Source organism: Podarcis erhardii, assembly GCF_964252035.2.
Source record: "Podarcis erhardii genome assembly, chromosome: 11".
In the NCBI taxonomy this organism is placed as follows: domain Eukaryota; kingdom Metazoa; phylum Chordata; class Lepidosauria; order Squamata; family Lacertidae; genus Podarcis; species Podarcis erhardii.
In genome coordinates, this window is record NC_138501.1 from 1,045,411 (window position 1) to 1,072,223 (window position 26,813).

The 26,813-nt window shown below is 46.7% G+C and overlaps 1 protein-coding gene across 2 annotated transcripts in view; it reads left to right on the plus strand.

Annotated features, from left to right (window-relative positions):
* The window catches only part of CFAP95 (cilia and flagella associated protein 95), a 29,116-nt gene extending 13,934 nt beyond the window's left edge, over positions 1-15,182 (plus strand). For both annotated transcript variants that reach the window (XM_081881098.1, XM_081881099.1), the window contains one exon: positions 14,782-15,182. In XM_081881098.1, the coding sequence (XP_081737224.1) occupies positions 14,782-14,979 (198 nt within the window). In that variant the 3' untranslated portion in view covers positions 14,980-15,182. The remainder of the gene's footprint in view (positions 1-14,781) is intronic.
* The last annotated feature ends 11,631 nt before the right edge of the window (positions 15,183-26,813 follow it).

Genomic DNA, 26,813 nt, shown 5'->3' on the forward strand with positions numbered 1-26,813 from the left:
TCTGTTCAAGACATTGGGCTGACAGAGAAGCCCCTGATTTCCAGACTGTCCACTTTCTGTGGCGTCAACTATACAAGATCCAAAGTGTATCCTGCAGAACGTCATGCCGACAATGTATTAAGAAACCATAGTGGTCATGGTGGGCATTAAGTCCCACCGTGGTCCCTCCAAGATGGACACAGTGTGAATATTGAAACCCTCCAGAACAAGCATCCTGGATTATTTCCCCTTCCCTTCTGGTCCTTCCCCTTTGTTCCTCTTCCTTCAGCTACTCTGTCTCCTGAGTCTCCTGACAACTAGATCCCTTGCTTCCTTAGTCCTAGTGTATCCTGCAGGGAATAACAATTTTTCAAAGTAGTTTTTGCAGTTACATCAAAAATCACTGATTTGGTTATACTACTAGAAATACATTGACAGATAATTATGAAATTGTGAGGTTTAATAAGTTAACTGTCTATATTTGGACAACTTTTCTGCTGTACTTTATTGGAAGAATAATAATAATCATTTCCTTAATAACAATTCAAACAGTTTATTTAACTAAAACAATAACATTATAGCATATTGTGATGGGATAATGAGCTGCTTGTGCGTAAAAGCTGAATCCCTCAGAGCTTTGGCGTAGGTCTCAAAGCTCTGCCTTTACAGGAGCCCTCAAAGCATGACTCCCTCAATCGCTGGCAGAATCTGTCAGTGGGCATTTCCGGAATTTGCGCCAACATAAGAGTGCCTTAACGGAAACTCTCCTTCGGGATTCTCAGCGTGACAGTTTCCTGCGAGGAGTAGGTGTACCCAGAGGAGGTCCTGAGACCTCCCTGCTATTTTCACTGGAAGTCTCTTGGAGCCATCCCTCCGACTGAGTTTCTCCATGAACTCTCTCTCTCCCCCTGCTGGTTCCTTCCTCCGCATCCGAGGGTCTCCTAGCCTCCTTGAGCCCCTCCACCACCTGACTCTCCGATGGCAGTTCCCTGACATCCACCTCCCCTCCAGGGCCCCCCTCACACCCCCTCTCCCCCTCTTCTATGGGTGGTGAGGATGGAAAACCCCTGAAAGAATCCTCCTCATCTTCGGATGACTCGAAAACCGCCCTCCACCGACTACTGTCCCTTCTCCCCGAGTACTCTTCCTCATCGGATTCTTCTCCCTCTCCCGGCCCTGATTCTGGGAACCCTTCAAACTCCTCTTCTTCGTCGGTGGTGCCGAAGTGTTCTTTCCAGAACCGTGTCACGGGCTGAGGTTTCCTTGGGAACCTGCGATGAAACGTTTCTACTAAAACCTCATCATTGACCGCTTCTGCCGCTACCCATGTGTTCTCTGACTCCGGTTCCCCTTCCCATGCCACTAAATACTCCACCTGTTTACCCTTCCACCTGGAATCGACTATTTCTGCCACGTGACTGCGGCGTTCCCTCTCTTCTACTGACGGTACCGGGGGAACCTCGCCCTCACGTCCCACAAACTCCCGACCCTCTCGGTATGGTGACAGTAATGATCTATGGAATACTGGGTGCAGTTTCATGTTGTTTGGCAACCTGAGTTTGAAGGCCACCAGATTTACCTGTTGTATGACCTCAAAGGGTCCCAGTCGCTTGGGCCTCAATTTCTTACACCCGCCCTTGAATGGCAACCCTTGTGTCGACAACCACACCCGGTCCCCCACCCTTATGGTCTCTCCTTCCCTTCTGCTCCTGTCTGCCTGTTTCTTGTATTCTTCCTTGGCCCTATCCAAATTCATTTGGAGCTGACGATGTATTGCTTCCATTTCTTTTTTTTTTATATATATAAATATTTATTAAAGTTTTTGAATACAAATACACAAATGATAAACAATCTTACTTCCAACACAACGTAGTTTCATCAATTCTTTGGACTCCCTCACGTCTCCCGCTCCCATTTACATTGTTAAAAGGTTTTTCCAAGCAAATTATCAACTTGTTTACGGTCTTATATCCACTCATTTAAATATAATCTAGCAATTCTCCAAAAAATTTATGTTTTCTTTAATCTCACTTATCATCGAGTTCAAATCTAGTTTAGTGGTGGCCAATTTTTTATAATCTAGCATCCTTCTTAACATTCAACCAAGTTACAATATTTTTGTAAATACATCTTAAATTTCTTCCAAGCTTCTTCAACCCTCTCTTCTCCCAGGTCTCGGATTCTGCCAGTCATCTCGGCCAGTTGCATATAGTCCATCAGCTGCATCTGCCACTCTTCCAGTGTGGGTAGATCTTGAGTTTTCCAGTTTTTAGCAATGAGTATCCTTGCTGCCGTTGTTGCATACATAAAAAATGTTCGATCCTTCTTTAGCACCTTCTGGCCGACAATACCCAGGAGGAAGGCCTCTGGTTTCTTAGTGAAGGTATACTTAAATACCTTTTTCAGTTCATTATATATCATTTCCCAGAAGGCCTTCACCTTAGGGCATGTCCACCAGAGGTGAAAGAATGTTCCTTCATTTTCTTTACATTTCCAACATTTATTATCAGACGAATGGTATATTTTGGCAAGTTTAACTGGGGTCATGTACCATCTATATATCATTTTCATTACATTTTCCTTCAGAGCATTACATGCGGTGAAGTTCAACCCAGTGGTCCATAGCCTTTCCCAGTCCTCAAACATGATGTTGTGCCCAATGTCCTGTGCCCACTTTATCATAGCCGATTTAACCATTTCGTCTTGTGTATTCCATTTTAACAGCAAGTTATACATTCTAGATAGTACCTTAGTCTTTGGTTCTAACAATTCTGTTTCTAATTTCGATTTCTCCACCTGGAACCCTAACTTTTTGTCATTTTTAAAAACTTCTTTAATCTGAGCGTAATGTAACCAGTCTCGCACTTTATCCTTCATTTTCTCCAAACTCTGCAATTTCCAATTGTCTCCATCTTTTTCTAATATTTCCCAATATTTTGGCCATTTGGCCTCCATATTGGGTCTTTTTCGGGCCTTAGCTTCCAGAGGCGAAAGCCACCTCGGAGTCTTGTTTTCCAATAAGTCTTTGTATTTTGTCCAGACATTAAATACTGCTTTCCTAACAATATGGTTCTTAAAGGCCTTATTGATCTTAACCTTGTCGTACCATAAGTATGCATGCCAACCAAAAGCATTGTTGAAACCTTCCAAATCCAGTACGTCAGTATCCTCGAGAAGTAGCCAGTCTTTTAGCCAGCAGAAAGCTGCGGCTTCATAGTACAACTTTAAGTCTGGCAGGGCAAAGCCCCCTCTTTCTTTCGCATCAGTTAATATCTTAAACTTAATTCTGGGCTTTTTGCCCTGCCAGACAAATTTAGAAATATCTTTCTGCCACTTCCGGAAGCACTCCGTCTTGTCCACAATCTGTAGTGTTTGAAACAAAAACAACATTTTTGGCAATACATTCATCTTAATAGCAGCAATTCGGCCTAACAAAGAAAGCTTCAGTTTTGTCCAACTGTCCAAGTCTCTCTTAATTTCAGACCAACATTTTTCATAGTTATCCTTAAATAGACTCAGATTTTTTGCTGTTATATTTACCCCTAGGTACTTTACTTTTTTAACCACAGTTAGTTCTGTTTCTCTCTGAAACCGTTCTGACTCTGTATCTATCACATTTTTTCCCAACACCTTAGTTTTCTGTTTATTTAATTTAAATCCCGCCACCCGACCAAAGTCCTGAATCAGTTGTAATACTCTTTTCGTACTAGATTCTGGCTCCTGCAGGGTCAAAACTAGGTCATCTGCAAAAGCTTTAAGTTTGTACTGTTTCGCTCCGACCTGAATCCCTTCCACCAACCGGTCCCCTCTGATCATGTTCAAGAGCACCTCCAGAACCGAAATAAATAACAGAGGGGAAATCGGGCAGCCTTGTCGTGTTCCTTTTTCAATTTTGAACTCTTCTGTAACCACATTGTTAACTATCAATTTGGCCTTTTGTTCTGAATATATTGCGTCAATCCCGTTCTCAAACCCCCGTCCCACTCCCATTTCTTTTAAATTTCCCTTCATAAATTTCCAAGAAATATTATCAAAGGCCTTCTCCGCATCTATAAAAATTAACACTGCTTTTGTGTTTATGTCTGTTTGCAAAAGTTCCAAAATGTCAATAATGTTCCTTGTATTAGCAAACATGTGTCTACCTGGAAGAAAGCCTGCTTGGTCTTTATGGATTACCTCATTTAAAACTCTTTTAAATCTGCTTGCCAAAACATCTGCAAATATTTTGTAATCCACATTTAAAAGGGAAATGGGACGATAGTTCTTGAGTTGTGTCTTTTCAGTTTCCAGTTTTGGTATCAATGTGATAAAAGCTTCCTTCCACGATTCCGGCGCCCTCTTCCCCTCCATAATTTCGTTGCAGACCTCCATCATTGGTTGGATCAAGTAGTCTTTTAATATCTTATAATACTTGGAGGTCAAACCGTCTGGCCCTGGAGATTTGCCCAATTGCATGTTCTGAATGGCTTGTTCAATCTCTTGTCGTGTTATTTTATTATTCAGGATTGTTCTGTTTTTTTGTGACAACTTTGTTAATCCATTTCTTTCCAAAAATTGTTTAATCTCAACCTCGTCTTGCGGCCCTTGAGTATATAATTTTTTGAATGTATTGCTTCCATTTCTTCTACAAAGTGTTCCGCTGCCGGTACGCTCCATCTTTCCCCTCCTTCCCCTGGAAATGCCCTAGGATGGCACCCATAATTAGCCAAAAAGGGACTCGTTCCCGTGGACACATTCTCCGCGTTATTGTAGGCAAACTCGGCCAGAGCCAATTTCTCTACCCAATCATTCTCTCTGTCATTCACATAACACCTCAGGTATTGTTGTAGAATACTGTTTGCCCTTTCCGCCTGCCCATTAGTTTCTGGATGTCTGGCGGTCGAGAAATTTACCTCTACGTGCAGTAAGCTCATGAGCTTCCTCCAGAACCTGGAAGTAAATTGTTTCCCTCGGTCTGAGACCACCCTCAAGGGGGCGCCATGCAACCTAAAAATGTGTTTTACAAACAACCTGGCGGTTTCTTCTGCCGTGACCGCATGTGAGCAGGCTATAAAGTGGCACATCTTGGTTAATAGGTCTACCACTACCATGACTGCTGTTTTCCCTTTGGATTTTGGCAGATCCGTCATAAAATCTATGGATACTGCCTCCCAGGGCCGTTCTGGTGTGGGTAATGGTTCCAGTAACCCCGCCGGTGCCAGCCTCTCCCCTTTTGCCCGCTGGCAGTGGTCACACCCCCTTACATACTCACGTACATCTTCCCTCACCTTTGGCCACCAGAACTGCCTGGTAACCAACCACATGGTTTTGTGTTGCCCAAAGTGCCCCGCGGTGGGGCTGTCGTGCAATTGTTTGAGCACTCTACCCCTCAGTTCCCCTTCTGGTATGTACAGTGCCCCCTTGTAATACAACGCCCCGTTCCTTTCCTCAAACCCCCCTGTGTTCTCTCCAGCTCCCCTGAGCCCTCTGAGCTTATCTTGGGCGTATTCATCGTTCTCGGTTCCCTCTACCAGTTCTCTTTGCCCCACCAATGCTGCCCCACACACCCAGTGGTCCTCGGGGATGATATGCCTTTCCTCGGGCGCTCCCTCCCCCTCTAAATACTCTGGTTTTCGAGAGAGAGCGTCCGCCCTGACGTTCTCCGGGCCCGGTACGTAACAAATTTCGAAATGGAATTTGGAGAACTCCTGTGCCCATCTCACTTGTCTCTGGTTAGTACTCGGGCCGTTCTCCAATATTCTAGATTTTTGTGGTCCGTGCACACTTGGACCTTGTGTTGTGCTCCAATCAGCAGGTGTCGCCACCGCCGAAAAGCTTCATGAATGGCGAGCAGTTCCCGGTCGTACACGGTGTAGTTCCTCTCGGATTTGTTCAATTTCCGCGAGAAGAAGGCACACGGTCTCCAGTCCGACACATCTTTTCCCGGCTGGAGAGGCACCGCCCCTACCGCTCGATCAGACGCGTCCATTTCTACCCTCATTGGCTTCTGAAGATCCACGTGCAAAAGCTGTTCTTCCGACGCGAACGCTTTCTTTAGCCTTTCAAACGCTTGCTGCGCCTCTTCCGTCCAGGCGAATTTCTTCTTACTACTGAGACAATCAGTGATGGGAGCTGTTAAGTGGGCAAAGTTCTTGATGAACTTCCGATAGAAGTTTCCAAACCCCAGGAACCTCTGCACGTCTTTCCTGGTTCTGGGTGTCTTCCATTCCAGTACTGCTTGGACCTTGCTGGGATCCATGGCTAATCCCTTGTCTGACAAACGGTACCCCAGGAATTCCACCTCTCTGGTATGAAACTGACACTTCTCCAGTTTCACCCACAGCTGGTTTGCTTGCAGCCTGCTTAGGACCTCCCGGACATCTCGGACATGCTGCTCCTCGTCCTCTGAGTAGACCAACACGTCATCTAAGAAGGCCACACAGTTCTTATAGAGCAGAGGTCCCAGGACGTGATGCATGAAGGATTGGAAGCAGGCTGAGCTCCCCTGTAGACCGAAAGGCATAACGAGATACTCAAAGGCCCCCAAGGGGGTGAACATGGTAGTTTTCCATTCATCTCCTTTTCTCATCCGTATCAGGTTATACGCCCCCCTCAGGTCCAGCTTGGTAAAAATCTTTCCCTTCCTCACCCGGGTCAAAATGTCATCAATTCTGGGCATGGGGAAAGCCACTGGTTCTGACACTGCATTTACGGCCCTGAAATCCACTACAAGCCTGGGTTTATCCGTGTCTTTTTTGTCCACAAAGAAAACTGGGCTACCCCCCACCGCTCGTGACTCCCTGATGAAACCTCTTTTCAGGTTCTTGTCAATGAACTCCCTTAACTCCTGCATCTCCCTGTCGGACATGGCGTACAGTTTGCCCACTGGCAGCTGGGCTCCTGGGAGTAGGTTAATTTGACAGTCAAAGGGTCTGTGCGGGGGCAGTCTATCTGCTTCTCTCTCGCTGAAGACGTTACCCAGGTCGGCGTATTGTTGTGGTATTTCTCCCTTTTTTTCCACCTCCATCCCTGCCAGAGTGGCCATGGCTCCCCCCTGAGTTTCCCTTCCTTTGCAGTGTTCTAGGCAATGAGCTGACCCAAAAGAGACTATCCGTTGGTGCCATCCCACTAGCGGGTCATGTAGCGCCAGCCAGCTCATTCCCAATATGATGGGCGCTCCTCCCAGGGTGGCCACATGAAACGCAATCACTTCCGTGTGCCTTGCCACCTTCATTATCATGGGAACAGTCTGTTGGTTCACTTCTCCTACCAGCAGTTCCCTCCCATCAATCGTTGTCACCTGCAAAGGGTTACTTAAAGGGAGCGTCTGTATCTGGTGTTCAGCTGCAAACTCCTTACTCATGAAATTACAGGAGCTGCCTGAGTCTAATAGAGCTTTTATCGTTAGCGGATGTCCATTGGGTAGCTCTAGCAACACCTCTATGACTAGAGCTGCTCTTGGGGGTTCAGGCTTGGGCACGTTCACTGATCCTTGGCCTGGCTGCTGTGCCCTGATGCTGGCAGCCAGGCGTTGGCTTTTACCTGCTCCTTACCCCCCTCCTCCTCACTCCCAACAGCTCCCGCCATCCCTTGCCATCCCTTCCTTTGAGGGCAGACTCTGGCAAAATGTCCTGGCTGTTGGCAGAGGAAACATTTTTTGGCGCCTTTCCTCTCCTTCTTCCGCCCTTCGTTGGCGTTTGAAATTTCGCGCGCGCGCGCTGCCCCAATCTCTATCGGTTCTACAGGCGGGGAAGGTTGCTCCGGCATCTCAGGAATGCGGAAATCGCTCCAACGCTCTCCTCTCCCTTCCTGCTTCTCCAGAGCCCTTGCTTCTTGGCGCGCTCCAATCGCGAGCGCGGATTTGGTCAGCTGATCCATGGACTCCGGACGGGGCGCGCGGGAAAGCTCGTCTTTTACCGCTGGGGATAGCCCTTCTTCAAACAGCATTTGTATCTGGTCCGCAGACAGGTCCCACCCCAATTTATGTATCAGGATGGTAAACTGTGTCCAATACTCTCGGACGGACTGATTCCCCTGTTTACACGCCATCAACTGTCTGCGCACCACCCCCTGTTCAATCTCGCTGGAAAACATCAAGTCCATCGCGAGGAAAAACTTTCTCAAGTCCTTTAAGGCGTCATTATTCGCTGCCATCAGGGGCCTCACCCAGTCTCTAGCCCCCCACCCTCGAGATGCCCAATCACAAAAGCCACTCTCGATTCCTCATCGGCAAAGTCATCAAACTGCAGATTGAGGGCATACTGCATCTCTGTCTTAAAGGCTTGGTAATTTCTTGGGTCACCCCCAAACTTTTGCACCAACCCTGGTACCTTCCTTGCGATGGGGGTGGTTTTCCCCTTTGCATCCTGAGCCCGCCTCTCCTCAAGCCGCGCCGTTTGCAGTGCTAGCTGGTGTTCCAACGCTCTGTATCTTTCCTCCAGACTTGGACCCGCTCCAGCTCCACCTGCCCCTCCGGCTTCGGTTGGGTTACTCATGATGCCTCTCCTTTGCACAAGCGGCTTTCAGGGACTGACAGATTGCTGTGATGGGATAATGAGCTGCTTGTGCGTAAAAGCTGAATCCCTCAGAGCTTTGGCGTAGGTCTCAAAGCTCTGCCTTTACGGGAGCCCTCAAAGCATGACTCCCTCAATCGCTGGCAGAATCTGTCAGTGGGCGTTTCCGGAATTTGCGCCAACATAAGAGTTCCTTAACGGAAACTCTCCTTCGGGATTCTCGGCGTGACAGTTTCCTGCGAGGAGTAGGTGTACCCAGAGGAGGTCCTGAGACCTCCCCGCTGTTTTCACTGGAAGTCTCTGGGAGCCATCCCTCCGACTGAGTTTCTCCATGAACTCTCTCTCCCCCTGCTGGTTCCTTCCTCCGTATCCAAGGGTCTCCTAGCCTCCTTGAGCCCCTCCACCACCTGACTCTCCGATGGCAGTTCCCTGACACATATGTATCCATGTTTGTTAACTGATGTGGTTAAACAATTAAAAAAAAAAACCCCACAACCTTAGACTGAGTTTTAGCACACATGAAAAACTTAAATCCTTATTTCCTGATGAATAGCCTTTGGACTATAATGTAACTTAGATAGAAAATTATCTTTAGAAAGATTTTCTCTCCAAAAGCATTTCATTTTAAAAATCCAATTTAAATAAAAAAAACTGATTTTTTAAAAACTGTTTTTTAAATATTTATTTTTTTAAATCATTGATTTTTATCCACCCTGATGCTACCACATCACATAAACTGAGCTATAATGGTAGTAGGGAAATAGCAGAGCTGTTATGTTTCTATTAGCTAGTTATCTTTTTTTAAAAAGGCTTTTTTTCTTTTAAAACAGCAAACATAACCAATGGTTTTTATTGTTGTTTTTAAAACTACCCATCAAACAAGAAATGGCGTGGTATTTACATTTCTTGTCTATAGACTTGGTGGGTTTTTGCTTGAATTCTGGTTTTACATTTATTTATTGAACTTCCTTCAAGCTCTAGGCAATGACAACAATGTTAAATACTATTAATTTCAGAAAGCCCTCCTCTGATTTCATGATCCAACAAACATCAGCATCACTTGCAGGGATTAAGGGGAATAAATGTCCCCCCCCCCCACAAACAGCTCATCTCCATCTACTCTCCTTTTTCTAGATCCCTGTAGTACACATAAAGGAAAGATAGCTTTCACGTACAAATTATCTAACTGAATAACAAACTGAACATTTAAAATAAGACTGCAATCCTAAGTATGTGTCAGGCCTGGTCGTTGTCCTCTTCAGATCACCACACAAACGCTTCTTGTTCTTTTATAAAACTTTTTATTGCGTATTAACAAAACAATCTTATAAACGGTTCTTAGCTATTATTCCTCCGAGTCACTTCTTTTAGCTACATTCTGAGCTCTGCTTCTCGGTGACCTGCCACTCTCAAAATGGCGAAGGCGCCCTTCCCTTCGCTTTCCCCCTCTTTTTCCTACCCTCCTGGCTAGAGCTGGCCTGTATCTCCCCTCCTCCCAATCTGAGCTAGAACTCAACCCTTGCCTTTCCTGGGAACAGCCGGTCCCTCCCTGTTGTTCCTCTTGCTCCCTTCTATTAGATTCACTGCTCTCCTTCCCCCCTTGGGGAATGCTTTCTCCCTCTGAGAAACTGGAAATTTCTAACTCTTCCCTGACAGCATGCTTACTTGAAAATTAGCATAATCAAAATCAAGAGGATTTACTTTAAATAAAATATGTTTAGGATGAGAAGGATAAAATGAAATATAGAATCATAGAATCATAGAGTTTGGAAGAGACCACAAGGGCCATCGAGTCCAACCCCCTGCCAAGCAGGAAACACCATCAGAGCACTCCTGACATATGGTTGTCAAGCCTCTGCTTAAAGACCTCCAAAGAAGGAGACTCTATTTCCAAAGAAATATTTTTCTCTCTGAAATTTACCATGGGATACAGCTTACCCCCAACCCCAGAAATTCACTCTTCTCCTTCTTTGCTCTTGGTTTTTTAAAAATTATTTTCTGTTGCTGTCACCGGGTATAAAGCTTTAAAAACTGTTTGCTTTGTTGCCCTAGCACAGGCTTCTTCAACCTCGGCCCTCCAGATGTTTTTGGCCTACAACTCCCATGATCCCTAGCTAGCAGGACCAGTGGTCAGGGATGCTGGGAATTGTAGTCTCAAAACATCTGGAGGGCCGAGGTTGATGAAGCCTCCCCTAGCACTGATTTTCAATCTATTTTATCTGCTGTGAAAATGGTAGCTATTCTAAACCAACACTGTTTAACCAGGGGAGCTAATGGCACAAGGTTTTTTAATGGGGGCAACAAGGGTTGTAGCTTAGGGGTAGAGCATCTGGGGGAGGGAGACAGTGCTCCTGAAGGTAGGAGTCTATCAACTGATGAAGATGATCATCCAAATGTCATAGACCAAATGGAGAAAACAGCACGCAGACCTAGTGGTGGGAGGAAAAAATCCTTAAATAAGGGACACGGGGGAATGATTAATGGACTTCAATGTCTGTACAGTGGTGCCCCGCAAGACGAATGCCTTGCAAGACGGAAAACCCGCTAGACGAAAGGGTTTTCCGTTTTGGAGGTGCTTCGCAAAACAAATTTCCTATGGGCTTGCTTTGCAAGACGAAAATGTCTTGCGAGTTCCTGCGGGGTTTTTTTCCTTTCCCCCCCTTTTTCTAAGCCGCTTATCTGCTTATCCACTAAGCCGAAAAGCCGCTAATAGCGCTAATCCGCTAAGCCGTCAATGGGCTTGCTTCGCAAGACGAAAAAACCGCTAGGCGAAGAGACTCACGGAACGGATTAATTTCGTCTTGCGAGGCACCACTGTACACTAATGTGCAAAGCATGGGAAATAAACAAGATGAGCTTGAGCTCTTGGTACAGCAAACTAAATATGACATAATAGGCATCACTAAAACCTGGTGGGATAAGTCCCACGACTGGAATGTAATAATGGAGGGATACAATCTATTTCAGAGAAACAGGCCAGACAAGAAAGGAGGAGCAGTGGCGTTATATGTCAGGGATGTGTATACCTGTGAAGAGATCCAAGATTTAGAACCTCAAAGCCAAAGAGGGAGCATTTGGGTCAAAATTAAGGGAGAGAAGAATAACAGTGACCTCATTGTGGGAGTTTACTATAGATCCCAAGCCAAACGGAGGACATAGATGATGCCTTCCTGGAACAAATGGCCAAGCATGCAAAAGGAAGGGAGATAGTAGTAATGGGGGACTTCAATTACCCGGATATTTGCTGGATGTCAAACTCAGCCAAGAGCATAAGGTCAAACAGATTCCTCACTGGCCTTGCAGACAACTTCATTGTCCAGAAAGTGGGAGAAGCAACAAGAGGAACAGCCATTTTAGATCTGGTCCTAACCAATGTTGATGACCTGGTTAGTGGGGTAGAAGTGGAAGGATCATTAGGCGCGAGTGATCATGCTCTTCTGAAGTTTACTATACAGCGGAAAGGAGCAGCCAGGCATACTAGGACTCAATTTCTTGACTTTAAGAAAGCCGACTTCATAAAACTTAGGGAAGTGCTGGGTGAGATCCCATGGACAGTAATACTAAAAGGAAAGGGAAAACAAAACAAATTCCTTCCAGTAGCACCTTAAAGACCAACTACCTTAAAGACCAAATGTTGTCCCTATTTTCAAAAAGGTGCTACTGGAAGGAATTTGTTTTGTTTTGACTATGGCAGACCAACACGGCTACCTATCTGTAAAAGGAAAGGGAGTTCATGATGGCTGGGAGTTTGTTAAGAGGGAGATAGTAAAAGCACAACTTCAGGCAATACCAATGAGACAGAAACTCCTCAATGCCTTCTTTGCCTCAGTCTTCTCCGATAAAGAAAACAATGCCCGACCTGAAGAATTTGGAGCAAATGATTCAGCAGAGGAAACACAGCCCAGAATAACTAAGGAGATAGTACAAGAATACTTGGCTAGTTTAGATGTATTCAAGTCTCCAGGGCCAGATGAACTGCATCCAAGAGTATTAAAAGAACTGGCAGATGTGATCTCAGAACCACTGGCAGTCATCTTTGAGAATTCCTGGAGAACAGGCGAAGTCCCGGCAGACTGGAGGAGGGCAAATGTTGTCCCTATTTTCAAAAAGGGGAAAAGAGAGGACCCAAATAATTACCGCCCAGTCAGTCTGACATCAATACCAGGGAAGATTCTGGAGCAGATCATTAAGCAAACAGTCTGTGAGCACCTAGAAAGGAATACTGTGATCACCAATAGTCAGCATGGATTTCTGAAAAATAAGTCATGTCAGACTAACCTGATCTCGTTTTTTGACAGAATTACAAGCCTGGTAGATGAAGGGAACGCAGTGGATGTAGCCTACCTTGATTTCAGCAAGGCATTTGACAAGGTGCCCCATGATATTCTTGTAAAGAAGCTGGTAAAATGCGGACTTGGCTATGCTACCACTCAGTGGATTTGTAACTGGCTGACTGACCGAACCCAAAGGGTGCTCATCAATGGTTCCTCTTCATCCTGGAGAAGAGTGACTAGTGGGGTGCCACAGGGTTCTATCTTGGGCCCGGTCTTATTCAACATCTTTATCAATGACTTGGATGATGGACTCAAGGGCATCCTGATCAAATTTGCAGATGACACCGAACTGGGAGGGGTGGCTAACACCCCAGAGGACAGGATCACACTTCCAAACGACCTTGACAGATTAGAGAACTGGGCCAAAACAAACAAGATGAATTTTAACAGGGAGAAATGTAAAGTATTGCACTTGGGCAAAAAAAATGAGAGGCACAAATACAAGATGGGTGACACCTGGCTTGAGAGCAGTACATGTGAAAAGGATCTAGGAGTCTTGGTTGACCACAAACTTGACATGAGCCAAGAGTGTGACGCGGCAGCTAAAAAAGCTAATGCAATTCTGGGCTGCATCAATAGGAGTATAGCATCTAGATCAAGGGAAGTAATAGTGCCACTGTATTCTGCTCTGGTCAGACCTCACCTGGAGTACTGTGTCCAGTTCTGGGCACCACAGTTCAAGAAGGACACTGACAAACTGGAACGTGTCCAGAGAAGGGCAACCAAAATGGTCAAAGGCCTGGAAACGATGCCTTATGAGGAACGGCTAAGGGAGCTGGGCATGATTCGCCTGGAGAAGAGGAGGTTAAGGGGTGATATGATAGCCATGTTCAAATATATAAAAGGATGTCACATAGAGGAGGGAGAAAGGTTGTTTTCTGCTGCTCCAGAGAAGCGGACACGGAGCAATGGTTCCAAACTACAAGAAAAAAGTTTCCACCTAAACATTAGGAAGAACTTCCTGACAGTAAGAGCTGTTTGACAGTGGAATTTGCTGCCAAGGAGTGTGGTGGAGTCCCCTTCTTTGGAGGTCTTTAAGCAGAGGCTTGACAACCATATGTCAGGAGTGCTCTGATGGTGTTTCCTGCTTGGCAGGGGGTTGGACTCGATGGCCCTTGTGGTCTCTTCCAACTCTATGATTGTATGATTCTAGAAGTTCCAGGTTCAATCCCTGACATCTCCCAGTAGGGCTGGTCATGTCGCCAGTTGAAACTCTGTAAAGCCCCCACCAATTGACATAGGCAATACTGAGCCAGATGGACCAATGGTCGGATTCAGTATAAAGCAGCTTCTTAGAATCATAGAATCATGATTGTTTTCTTTATCGGAGAAGACTGAGGCAAAGAAGGCATTGAGGAGTCTCCTCCAGTAATTGAATTACCTCCGGGTAATTGAAGTCCCCCATTACTACTATTTCCCTTCCTTTTGCATGCTTGGCCATCTGTTCCAGGAAGGCATCATCTATGTCCTCCGTTTGGCTTGGGGATCTATAGTAAACTCCCACAATGAGGTCCCTGTTATTCTTCTCTCCCTTAATTTTGACCCAAATGCTCTCACTTTGGCTTTGAGGTTCTAAATCTTGGATCTCTTCCCAGGTATACACATCCCTGACATATAACGCCACTGCTCCTCCTTTCTTGTCTGGCCTGTTTCTCTGAAATAGATTGTATCCCTCCATTATTACATTCCAATCGTGGGACTTATCCCACCAGGTTTCAGTGATGCCTATTATGTCATATTTAGTTTGCTGTACCAAGAGCTCAAGCTCATCTTGTTTATTTCCCATGCTTTGCGCATTCGTGTACAGACATTGAAGTCCATTAATCATTCCCCCGTGTCTCTTATTTAAGGATTTTTTCCTTCCTTCTTGGGTTTTCTAGGTTGTGACAGAGTTTTGCTTGATGTGCAAACACAACCATTGCCTCTCTTATAATAAAAAATGATTAATAACATGCCCTTGAATGTATTTTCTTTAGATTGAGCTTCAGCCAGATGGCTACTCTGTAGTTCACAGAAAATGTCATTCTCAGTTTACTGACACGGCTGATTACAGAAGACATGGGATCAACACATGGCAAGATGAGAGTGGGTTGTATGGTAATGCAGATCTAAGGCAAAAGGTATTTCCTGTAACTAGCCCTATACGGACAAATGTGAATGAAGATAATTCTTAAGCACTAGCAACTCTACAAAAGTAAAGTCTATCTTTGTATCTGATTATTGTAGAATCATACTGCAAAATAAATAACATTGCAACTTTTAGAATAGCTGGTTATAGAATAAATCCATATACGGTACTTGTATAATGGATGTACCAAATTGGGATCCTGTTGTTAACCTGTTCAAAAAAACAAAATCAAATCCCAGATTACTGAAATTCTCTGTGATGGATTAAGCCAACAGATGTCAAGTTAGAGGAATTCTGTAAATTATTGTGCTTTGCTTAGGAAGGAACTGCATGTTACATTAGTTTGGGCTGCTGTCAAAAATAGCAAGTACATTTTAAATTCTCTTATAGCTTTCTGCTTATCCTTCCCACATCCTGCAACATGGTCTGCCATTGACAAGGGGGTCACTTAGTATGAATATATAGTGCTGTGATGATAAGATTTGGTTAGTCATCCTTTTATGCACACTGGGGGTGGGGAGTTAATATGCATTTGCCATATTTAGTGAACACCACCTAAAACAGTTGGCCTCCTTGCAGGGTCATCTATATTCTATCACTATGTTGGAAGCTGCCCAGAGTGGCTGAGGCAACCTAGTCAGATGGGCAAAGTACAAATAATAAAAATGGTTGTTGTTGTGTACTTGAATGCCCTGATTTTTTACCACCCTCCCTGTACAACTAGTATTTTCAGTAAGTCCCTTCCAAATGCAAGCTTAAGGGCACAATCCTGTGATCCCTGCAATAGGCCATGGCTGCCTCATGGATGTGAAAGCTGCCAAGGGAGGAGTCACCTCAGGGTGGACTGAAGGAGGTTTGGGGTCTACAGGATCCAAAGCCATCCCTTTTTCTTGGCAAGGAAAGGAAAACACACCAACCCTATATTGGGTGTATTTGTTTTTCCTTCTGTCCCCCACACTGTTGGGATACTGCCAGGGAGACGGAGGCATCAGGCAGGCCCCCAGTCGTCTCTGGACGATCACCGGTCTCCCATGGAACATCATCAGTCAATTAGCAACACGAGCCACAGAGACATTCCAAGACCCGTGCACATCCTTTCAGCAGAGTCTCCACAACAAAAGGATGCAGACAGGAGAGCATATTTACAGCTTTATTCAACGTAGTTCAGAACAAAGGAAAAACATGACTGCTTGCCTCCGTATCCAGGAAAACAGCCAGAACAGAGGTTCCCAGCGAGAAGCTGGAAGTAAACAAGTATGTGACACACAACATCTGTTCCCTTTTTAAGGTGGAATGGAACTATATCCTAACATCCTCCCCCTTTCCGTGTAACCTGTAGTACCTGTGGTTCAACCCAATTGCAACCTCTGTACATAAACCTTAAGTTGTTCTCTGTTAACAACCTTAGACAACAGATCAGCAGGAATTTCATTTCCTGGCATGTAGGACACCTGAATGATTCCTTTCTGAATACGCAAGAGAGTACATGATGTAACTTAATCTGCAAGTATTTGGTTCTTTGCTTGCAACTCTCTGAGTTCAGCAAAGCCAAACAGGATCTATTGTCTTGATACACCTGTATAGGACATTTTACAGAAACTCTGATGTCCTGAAACAGTTGCATCAACCATTCACAATCCATGAGTGAAAATGACAGGGCATTGAGTTCTGCTTCACAGGAACTTAGGCTTACTGTCGTCTGCTATTTGCACAGCCAGTCAAAGAGACAATGGTTGTACATGTAGCATACTCCAGAACTGCTTGTACCATCCATGGTGTCACTTCCAAAACTAGCATCTGCAAAGATTTCAAGATCTCCCATCTTTTGACTGGTGAACCTCAGCCTGTAGTGCAAAGTCCCCTTCAAATAGTGGGCTATGCGCTTCAGAGCTTTCCAATCCTGAACTGTAGGATTGTTGGCATGTCTGCTAAACAGGTTAGTGCTTACAGCTGTGTCAGGTCTTGAACATCTAGCAATGAAATTCAGCTTGCCTAGAATGCATCTGTACAGTGTGGTGTCAGAAAATGCTTCAGCAGTACTATCTACCTGGTAACCTGTCACCATCAGTGTGTCAGCTGGTTTTGCATCAACCAAATTCAGCCTGGTTAATACATCAGCAATTTTCTGTGTTTGGTGTACCAGAAAATTACCTGCTTGGTCCTTCTCCACCTGCAGAGGAAGATAGTTGGATACTTTACCAAGATCCTTTATGTCAAAGTGCTCCTTCAGCTGAGCTAGGGTGCTTTGGTACAAAGCCTGATTCTTCCAAAACAGAAGATCATCAACAAAACATAAACAATACAGTTTGTTTTGCCCCCCTCCTTGACAAACACACATGGATCAGCTTTGCCTTGGTGAAAACCTAGGGAAAGCAATGTCTCAGTGAGTTTTGTGTTCCAACAGCTGGCCCTCTGCTTGAGACCATATAGGGATTTCCGTAGTTTACAGACCATTCCCTTCTGTATCTGCACTCTGTCAGGTGGAAGCATATAAAGTTCCTCCCCCAAAACCCTGTACAAAAAAGCTGTGTTCACATCATGATGAGAAACGTGCAGTTTCTCCTCTGCAGCAATCTTGAGCATTAGCCTAATGCTCTCATACTTGACGGTGGATGAGTAGGTCTCGTGGTAATCCTGTCCTGGTATCTGTGAAAAACCTCTGGCAACCAATATGGCTTTGTGCCTGACAACCTTGCCAGTCTGGTCTGTCTTGACCTTGAAGACCCATTTGCTGCCAACCAGTCTCATTCCTGGGACTACTGGCACTAGCTCCCAGGTTTGGTTCCTACCCAAGGAATCGACTTCAGCCTTCATGGCATTAAGCCATGGTTCAGCATCTTTAGAGGTTAACTCCTGAACCTCTTTGAAGCTTGAAGGTTCCCACACCTTCTCTGAGCTACTAAGAACAGCAGTTGCTGTCTTAGCAAACTCATCAGCAAATCTCTTTGGAGGTTTGCCTTTTGTGGCCCTTTCAGATCTGCGTACTAGAAGCAAGTCTTCTGCACTCATTTCCTCCTCCTTAGGAGAAAAGTGGCCAATGGTGAACAGTGGTTCTTCCAGTTCAGTGTCAGACGCATCAGATGGTCTGTGTGCTGGTCCCAGGGGGGGGGGGTTACAGTGCAGCGTGGTCTGAGTCCGGTCCTGGGTCGAGGGTCTGGAGGCTGTCCGACAAGGGCGAAGCAGGGTCCAAGGCAAGGAGCCGGGCATGGTCAGGAACTCCAGAAGAGCAGGTCAGGGTGCTGGCAGGAACAGGTTTTCAACGATGTTGCTCCTGGGACTGGGCTGACTGGCCTTTATCTCCTCTGAGGCCTGGGGCGGTCCCGGCCCACAGGTGACTCGCCTCCCCTGGCCTTAAGGCGAGCACTCCTCCTGAGAGAACTTAGTTCCCTCTGCCTCTCTGCCCTGAGCCTCTGCAGCTCAGGAGAGGCTGGAGGGTTACCGGACCCAGAGGCAACCTCCTCTTCCCCTGATGGGGCTGGGAGAGGAGCACCTGCAGGCAATGGGTCCTCGATCACCTCTGGAGCCAGAGCGGATTCAGCTGGTGTCTGCTCCTGAGGATCCGGCACAGGTGAGGGCCCTTCAGATTCAAGCCCCTGCCCTGGCTCAGCCGGCCCTGGAGGCGGGGACTCCTGTGCAGGTTGGGATTCCTCCGGTTCAGCCTCTGAATCAGATTCCCAGGCCATCACACCATCCCGCCTCGCAGTCCCCCCCCCCAACCGAGGGTCCGGACCCGGCTTGCTGGGGTACGCTGCATGGAAATCACGGAGGCAGGCAGGCGTGTGGACATTACATTGGCCACTGGTTCCCAGGAACGGTCCTCAGGCCCATACCCCTTCCAGTCTATGAGATATTGGAGCTTTCCCCTGCGTTATCGTGAGTCCAGAATGCGCTCCACCTCATACTCGGGCTCCCCCTGAACCAAAACTGGTTGCGGTCGGGGACGGTTCGGGTGGAATTCGTCGGGGGGGCACCGAACTCAGTAGGGACCTGTGGAATACTGGGTGAACCTTCAGGGTTGAGGGTAACCGGAGACGGAATGCCACCGACGAGACCTGGTCCACGATAGGAAACGGGTCGGTGAAGCGGGCATCCAGCTTCTGCGAAGGCCGAGAGGGGTGGAGGTGGCAAGTGGAGAGCCATACCAGGTCACTGATGTGGAGTTCCGGCCCCACCTGGCGGTGGCGGTCGGCCTGGGCCTTGTATGCCTCCTTGGCCTGGCACAGTTGCTACATCAATAGTTGTTGTTGAGACTGGAGCTCCTGAAGCCACTCTTACCGCAGGGACTGCGGTTGCCGGCAGCACATCCGGGAACAATCCGGGATCTTCTTCCTTTCAAAATATGTTTAGGCTGCCTTTTGGGTACGCCTAAATATTAAAGGCAGCTCACAAAAATATAAACATAATTAAAACAAAATACAAGGTGAGGAAAACACTTAGTGCAATCATAGGTTTTCTCCTCAAAAGTAAATTGCATTGTGTTCAAAGGGATTTATACAACTGCTAGCTTAAGGACAGTAAACAAGGAACAAGGTTCCCTCATCAGGCCACAACTACTGAGAAGAGCATCTCTACATTTCTTCTTGTAGTCCTATATGAGCCTTATAAGCTTATACCAAGTGAGACCAGTGGTTCATCTAGTCTAGCATTATGTGGTCTGATGGATACAAAACCTCCAGCATCTCAGCCCTTCCTGCATGGACAGCTTGTGCTCTACCACTAAGCTGAAGGCCCTTCACAAGCACTGGAAGAAAGTGATCTTCTAAAGACAGTACACAGGGCTGAGAAGTTTCTCATTAGTTGATTCAGTTTAAAGGAAACATAATGTTTTAGAAAATAGTAGTAGTAGTATTTTATTAGCTAAATACTGATTGTAGATGGAGAAGCGGCATTGGCATAGGTACCAAATTCTTGCCTATTTTGTGAGATCTTGTGCGCTCCATAAGATCTCTCTTTTTTAAAAAAATAATATTTATTACTTTTTAAAAAGGAAAAAGAGACAAGAGAGGGGGGGAAAAGAACAAGAACAAGAAAAAACAATACAATACAATACAAAGCTCCATAAGATCTCAAACAATTTTGGCTAGCGGAGGAGGTGGCAGGGCTCCCACAGGGGCTGCCACCTTCAGGGCTTCTGCCACCTGAAGGAGCTGCCTCAGCCTGCCTAACAGCTGAGCTGACGCTGCAAAGATGGTATAATATGGTATAAGAAGACTAGCAATTGTTTAGAAAATCATTTAATGTTTGTAATATATTTGCCTGATCAAGCAGAAACGCATGAAAGCCTTAAAAGTAGAACACTAGTCAGTGCAAAATATGGGATTAGGAAAGAATTACTCAAGATCCTAATGCACATACAGTGGTACCTTGGTTTACGAACTTAATTTGTTCCGGAGGTCCGTTCTTAACCCAAAACTGTTCTTAACCTGAGGCATGCTTTTGCTAATGGGGCCTCCTGCTGCCGCCGCACGATTTCCACTCGCATCCCAGAGCAAAGTTCACTACCAGGAGCACCTACTTCCAGGTTAGCGGAGCTCATTACCCAAAGCGTTTGTAAGGAGGACGGTACGTGACCCGAGGTTCTACTGCATTGCTTCTAGTATACAGCATGCAGAAATCACATATAAAGCACTGGTTTCAATAATTCAGTGTATGCTGATTCATTGTTTTATACTCTTGTAAAGGAAAACACACACGCTCATGAATCTGGATGTCCTCTTAAAAATATCATCCATCTGCCTGATTTAATCTACATACTTATTTTCTGGCAAGGTTTTGGTGGTTCTTTTTCTCTTGGCTTGTATGCTGTGCTGGTGAAGCTCCCTAATGAAAATACAAAACACTACTTTGGAGATAGCTTCAAAGAGCCACAAAGCCTCTGACATTGAATCCACATCAAAATTAGAAATTGCAACCATGCTCCTAGAATAAATATACTCTGCATGAGCTGCATGCAGCTGTGAGGAGCCTCCATATCAACATCTTTAAATATTATAAGATGACATTCGAGCTTAGAAGACTCCAGGGGAAGGAAATCATTTAATAGGGGACAGTGAGCCAAGAACCAAATTCAGTCCCAAATAATCCTCATTTAACCAAGGTTTATGTATGTGTAACTGTAGCTGTAGCCCTACTCATGTGTTGCTGTGTGTAGGGCAGTCACAGGTAGGGATGGGAAGATCTGTCAATTTCGATTCTCTCCTTTTCTCACTAGTCTAATTTTAAATCTATTTCTCTACATTTCTGTAGCAACCTGCATTTTTTATTTTTAAAATCCTCATAAAAATTCACCAGCATTTTAGTATGAATTTCTCCTAATAAAGACATTTTTGCATGCAGCTTTGACTAATTTTTGCAATTTCTCCCAATATATTCATTTTACATGTTGTTTTTCACTAATATATTACTTTTATGCACAGTGCCCAGCAACATACACATTTTGTCAACATTGGGGGGGAGAACATCATCACAAAATTCAGATAAGTGTGAATTTTGACAGATATTTTGATTTGCATATTGTTTCAGAAAGTATGAATTTGATATTATTCATTTTTAAATGTGAACTCAATTGAATTTCCTCCCCATCACAAACAGAAGACGTTTGCCTCTTCGGTTATCTATGCTAATCATTTAGATGAGGGTAGGGGCAGAAGTGCGGTCCTGTTCCTCCTTCTAATTAGTAGTTGTAGTAGTATACTGTCCTTCATCATAAGATCACAGGGCATCCAAAACATAAAAGAACAAAATGAGAACATAAAATGCAAAATAAAACATGAACAAGAACAAACCAATAATCCCCTGCCCCCACAAACACATTTTAAAAGACATACAGTAGAATGTTAATCAGTCAAAAGCCTGGGAAAAGAGGAATGTTTTTGCCTGGCACCGAAAGATCTGTACCAAAGGCACCAGGTGAGTCTCCCTAGGGAGAGCATTCCACAAGGGGGGACACCGCAGAAATGGCCCCTTCTCATGTTGCTGTCCTCCAGACCTTTTGCAGAGGAGGCACATGAAGAAGGACCTCAGATGATCGCAGGGTCCTGGTAGGTTCACATGGGGAGAGGCATTGAAATTGAGTCGAGAGTGGATTTCGTGCTCTTTATTCAGCTCACAGTGGTGAGGAGGAATGAAAGTCCCCTCAAAGTATCTGCTTTATATACATTATTTACACAAAGGGCTGCGCGTGATTGGCTAATTCCGGAATTCTCCTATAGGCCAATCAGGTTGTAGATTCACTTCCATCTGTAGCCTGATTGCGTGGCTCCTGCAAACCAATCATACTGCTGCATTGTTCTAGGACCAATCAGACTGCTGCATTCTGAATCCTATTGTTCTAGGGTCACTCTGACTGCTGCATTTTGGATCCTGTTATGTACTGAGTTGAATAGGATCCAAACTGCAGCAGTCTGATTGGTCCTAGAACAATAGGATCCAAAATGCAGCAGTCTGATTGGTCCTAGAACAATGCAGCAGTATGATTGGTCGACAGGAGCCACCCAATCCAGCTCCAGATAGAAGTGAATCCACAACCTGATTGGTCTACAGGAGAATTCCGGAATTAGCCAATCACGTGCAGCCCATTGTGTAAATAATGTATATAAAGCAGACACTTTGAGGGGACTTTCATTCCCTCCTCACCACTATGAGCTGAATAAAGAGCATGAAATCCACTCTCGGCTCTGAGTATATTTCACTGGTGACGAAGGTGGGATCCCGCTGAGCTGACTGCCACACACAGCACCGCAGCACCGCCACCTGCTGCACCGCTGCCTCACACCATGTATCCAGGCTTCAGCTCCGGGACCCAAGGAACTGAGAATGGCAACTGACAGCAGCTTCTCGCCGTTCAACCCAGCATCTGGAGACTGGGAAGCGTATGCCTCCCGTTTCGCCTTCCTCCTAAAAGCCAAAGGGGTCACCGACGAAGAAGATGCCAAGAAGAGGGCGATATTCTTCAGCATCTGCGGAGAGGGGACGTTTGAAATCGCCCGGGCTCTCCTTGCGCCTGAAGACGTCGCTACTGTTCCATACAAAACAATAATGGAACAGCTGAAGGGGCACTTTTCGCTGCAGCCCTCAGTGGTGGCTCGTCGAAATGCCTTCTACGCAAAGCGGCAAGCCCCTGGGGAAACCATAACTGGGTTTGTGACCTCTCTCCGCCAAGCCGCCCAGTTCTGCAACTTCTCAGAATTGGAGAACATGCTTCGTGACCGCCTCGTCGGTGGCCTGAAGGATGAGAAGCTGCAACGATGCCTCTACGCTAAGAAGGACCTAACGTTCCAGGTCGCTCTGGGGGAGGCCCTGGCAACGGAAGCTGCCAAGAGGTCGACACAAGAGGCACGGCCGAGGCTGCCATCCCAACCAAGGGTCCACCACGAAGACCTCACCGACGACTCAGCATCTGACAGGGAGGAAGTGCACCGAGTACAGCAGCGTACTCAAGCAGCGCACAGACCACGGCTGCCTCGACAAGAAGGAGGGAACTGCGCAAGCTGCGGGGAGAGTCACGAGAGGAGGACCTGCCGTTTCCGCAACACAGAGTGCAGGCAGTGCGGAAAATTGGGACACATCGCTCGAGTGTGTCGGGCTCAGCCCACCCGACGCCAGGCATCCGATAACCAATCCAAGAGCCCCAGGTTCCGGGGCCCAACGCACCAAGGCAACTCGACGGAGCTCACAGACTTCCAGGTATACCAGTTGCCCCACCCCAACGTAGAGAAAATTTATGTAGAGGTACAGATAGAGGGGGCCCCATGCCGCATGGAGCTGGACACGGGTTCAACTCTATCAATAACCTTAAGGAAACTGTGTCCTAGTGGGGGTCCCAAACTCAGGCCGGCCCCATTCACCCTCCGGGACTTCCAGAAATGTAAGGTCCCCACATTGGGGGTGGGGACCTTCAGGGTGCAATATCGAGGGTGCAATAACCCTACATTAGCTTACTGGGACTGGCATGGTTTGGACCACTGGGGCTAGCCGTCACCGGGGTGAACCACACTAGCTTACAAGTGGAAGTGGACGCCATCTGCAAGGAATTTCCGGGGTTTTTCGATGGGAAATTGGGACAGTATACAGGCCCCCCATTGCTCTACAGCTTGACCCCGCAGTATGACCTGTCAGGCCCCGTTCTCCCTGAAACCCTGTATAGATGAGGAATTGGACCGGCTCGTGGAGCAAGGAGTGCTGGAGCCGGTGCCTAGTGCCCCCTGGGAAACCCCGATCGTCACACCCGTCAAGCCTAATGGTTCGGTCCGCATCTGCGCAGACTACAAATGTACCATAAACAAGGCCCTCACAGCCCATGCATACCCAGTGCCAGTGGTCAGCCATGTCCTTGCCACCCTGGCTGGGTCAAATTTTTTTGGCAAGCTGGACTTGGCCCAAGCATATCAACAGCTGCCGGTAGATGAGGCCACAGCAGAGGCACAGACGATTGTGACACATGTTCAGGGTAAAGCGTTCAGGGTAAAGCGGCTGCAATTCGGTGTCAGTGTGGCACCAGGCATATTCCAGAATCTAATGGACTCTCTCCTTAAAGGGATTCCTGGCGTCACCCCCTTCTTCGATGATGTGTTGATTGCTGGGCCCACACCAGAGGAGTTTGAGGACCGCCTCTGCACCGTTCTGCACCGATTCCAGACGGCGGGTCTCAAGGTGAAGCGGGAAAAATGTCTACTAGGAGTGCCTCAGGCGGACTTTCTGGGATTTATGGTGGATGCAGAAGGGGTCCACCCGACTGGGGACAAGGTACGGGCCATTTGTGATGCCCCAGCGCCCAAGAGCAAGACTGAACTTCAGGCCTTCTTGGGACTATTGAACTTTTACCATTCCTTCCTTCCCCACAAGGCGGCGGTAGCGGAGCCCCTACACAGACTCCTGGACAAGTGGGCCCCTTGGGTGTGGGGCCAGCGCCAGGAGGCCGCATTCCAGGCAGTCAAGGACTTGCTTGTCTCAAACTCGGTCTTGGCACACTTCGACGAGAGGCTGCCGGTGGTGCTAGCATGCGACGCCTCGCCCTATGGCATCGGCACTGTCCTGGGACACCAACTCCTGGATGGAAGAGAGGTACCGGTGGAATACTTTTCCCAGACACTCAACGCAACCGAGCAGAACTACTCGCAAATGGACAAGGAGGGTCTGGCAATCTTGAAGGGAGTAAAAAAATTCCATGATTTCTTGTACGGGCAGCCCTTTACCGTGGTGACTGACCACAAGCCGTTGCTTGGCTTGTTTGCCCCCGAAAAGGAGACCCCCCAAGTGCTGTCTCCTCGCGTCCTCAGGTGGTCAATTTTCCTTGCCAGCTACCAGTATGCACTGATTCACCGCCCGGGGAAGGCGATGGGCCATGCGGACGCCCTCAGCAGGCTACCACTACCGGAAACAGGCCCCGACCCAGCACCTGCACAAGAGGTTATGAGCCTGGAGCTGCTTCCCGACCTCCCCATTCAGGCACAAGAAGTTGCACACCATTCCAAGAAAGATAGGGTCATCTCCCGGGTCCTGGACTGGGTGTGGAGTGGAGTGGATGGCCCAGCAGCAGCCCCGGGCCAGGATTCGCCAGCTACACAACCCGCAAACATGAACTGTCGGCCCACAAGGGGTGCCTGTTATGGGGAAGCAGGGTCGTTGTTCCCTAGCCCCTCCACAAAAGGGTCCTCACAGCCCTACACAAGACACACCCAGGGGTAGTGAGAATGAAGGCCCTTGCCAGGAGTTATGTGTGGTGGCCGGGAACAATCCTATTGTTCTAGGGCCAATCAGACTGCTGCATTCGGAATCCTATTGTTCTAGGGCCAATCAGACTGCTGCATTTTGGATCCTATTGTTCTAGGACCAATCAGACTGCTGCATTTTGGATCCTATTCAACTCAGTACATAACAAAACAAAACAAATTCCTTCCAGTAGCACCTTAAAGACCAACTAAGTCAGTTCTTGGTATGAGCTTTCGTGTGCATGCACACTTCTTCAGTCGTGTATCTGAAGAAGTGTGCATGCACACGAAAGCTCATACCAAGAACTGACTTAGTTGGTCTTTAAGGTGCTACTGGAAGGAATTTGTTTTGTTTTGACTATGGCAGACCAACACGGCTACCTATCTGTAATCAGTACATAACAGGCATACTTGAGGTATTGCACTCCTGAGCCATTTAAGGCTTTATAGGTCAAAATTCCAGATAATCCCACTCAGCAGTTTCATGTAGATGTTAAACAGCCTAGGGGATAAAATTGAACCCAGAGGAAGCCCACATTGAAGGCTCCACAGTAGTTAGTTAGATTTTCTGAATCCAGGGAGGGTTTCTCATGGAATAGTTTTACCACTGCTTCCTTCAAGCAGACAGGAACCACCCCCTCTGGTAAAGAGACATTCATCACACTCCCTGGCCCAGCCTGCTGTCCCCCCTTGCTAGCTTTTAACAGCCAAGTGGTCGTCCTGGCTGATCCACGCCCCTTGGCTGCAAATATGCATGGGGGGTGCGTGCTTTCAAACTGGGTCTTTGACCCAGGTGAAATAAAGTCTAGTTTCACCCCTGTATACCGTGGCTGACAAAAGAATCCTGCTCATTTTCAGAAAAGCGCACTGGCAGATCACCAAAAGAAACAGCCAAGATGCGTCCCCCACCCCCACACCGGCCAGAGTGAAGGCATCTTGCAGTGAAGTTTTATCCCCCTTCATCTACAGCTGAGCTTGTGGTTCTCATCCTGACCTTATGAATGTTTTTGCTAAACTTTAGAAGGGAGAAAGGGGATTTTTGTTTCCCTTGGAGCTTTGCAGATCTCCTGGTGTAACACTCTGTGTAATTAGTTTCATTCTGTTTTTGCTGCAAATTGCAATAAGGCAGAAGCAAGCTGGGAACTTATCTCCTGTTTCATGTTGTGACGGT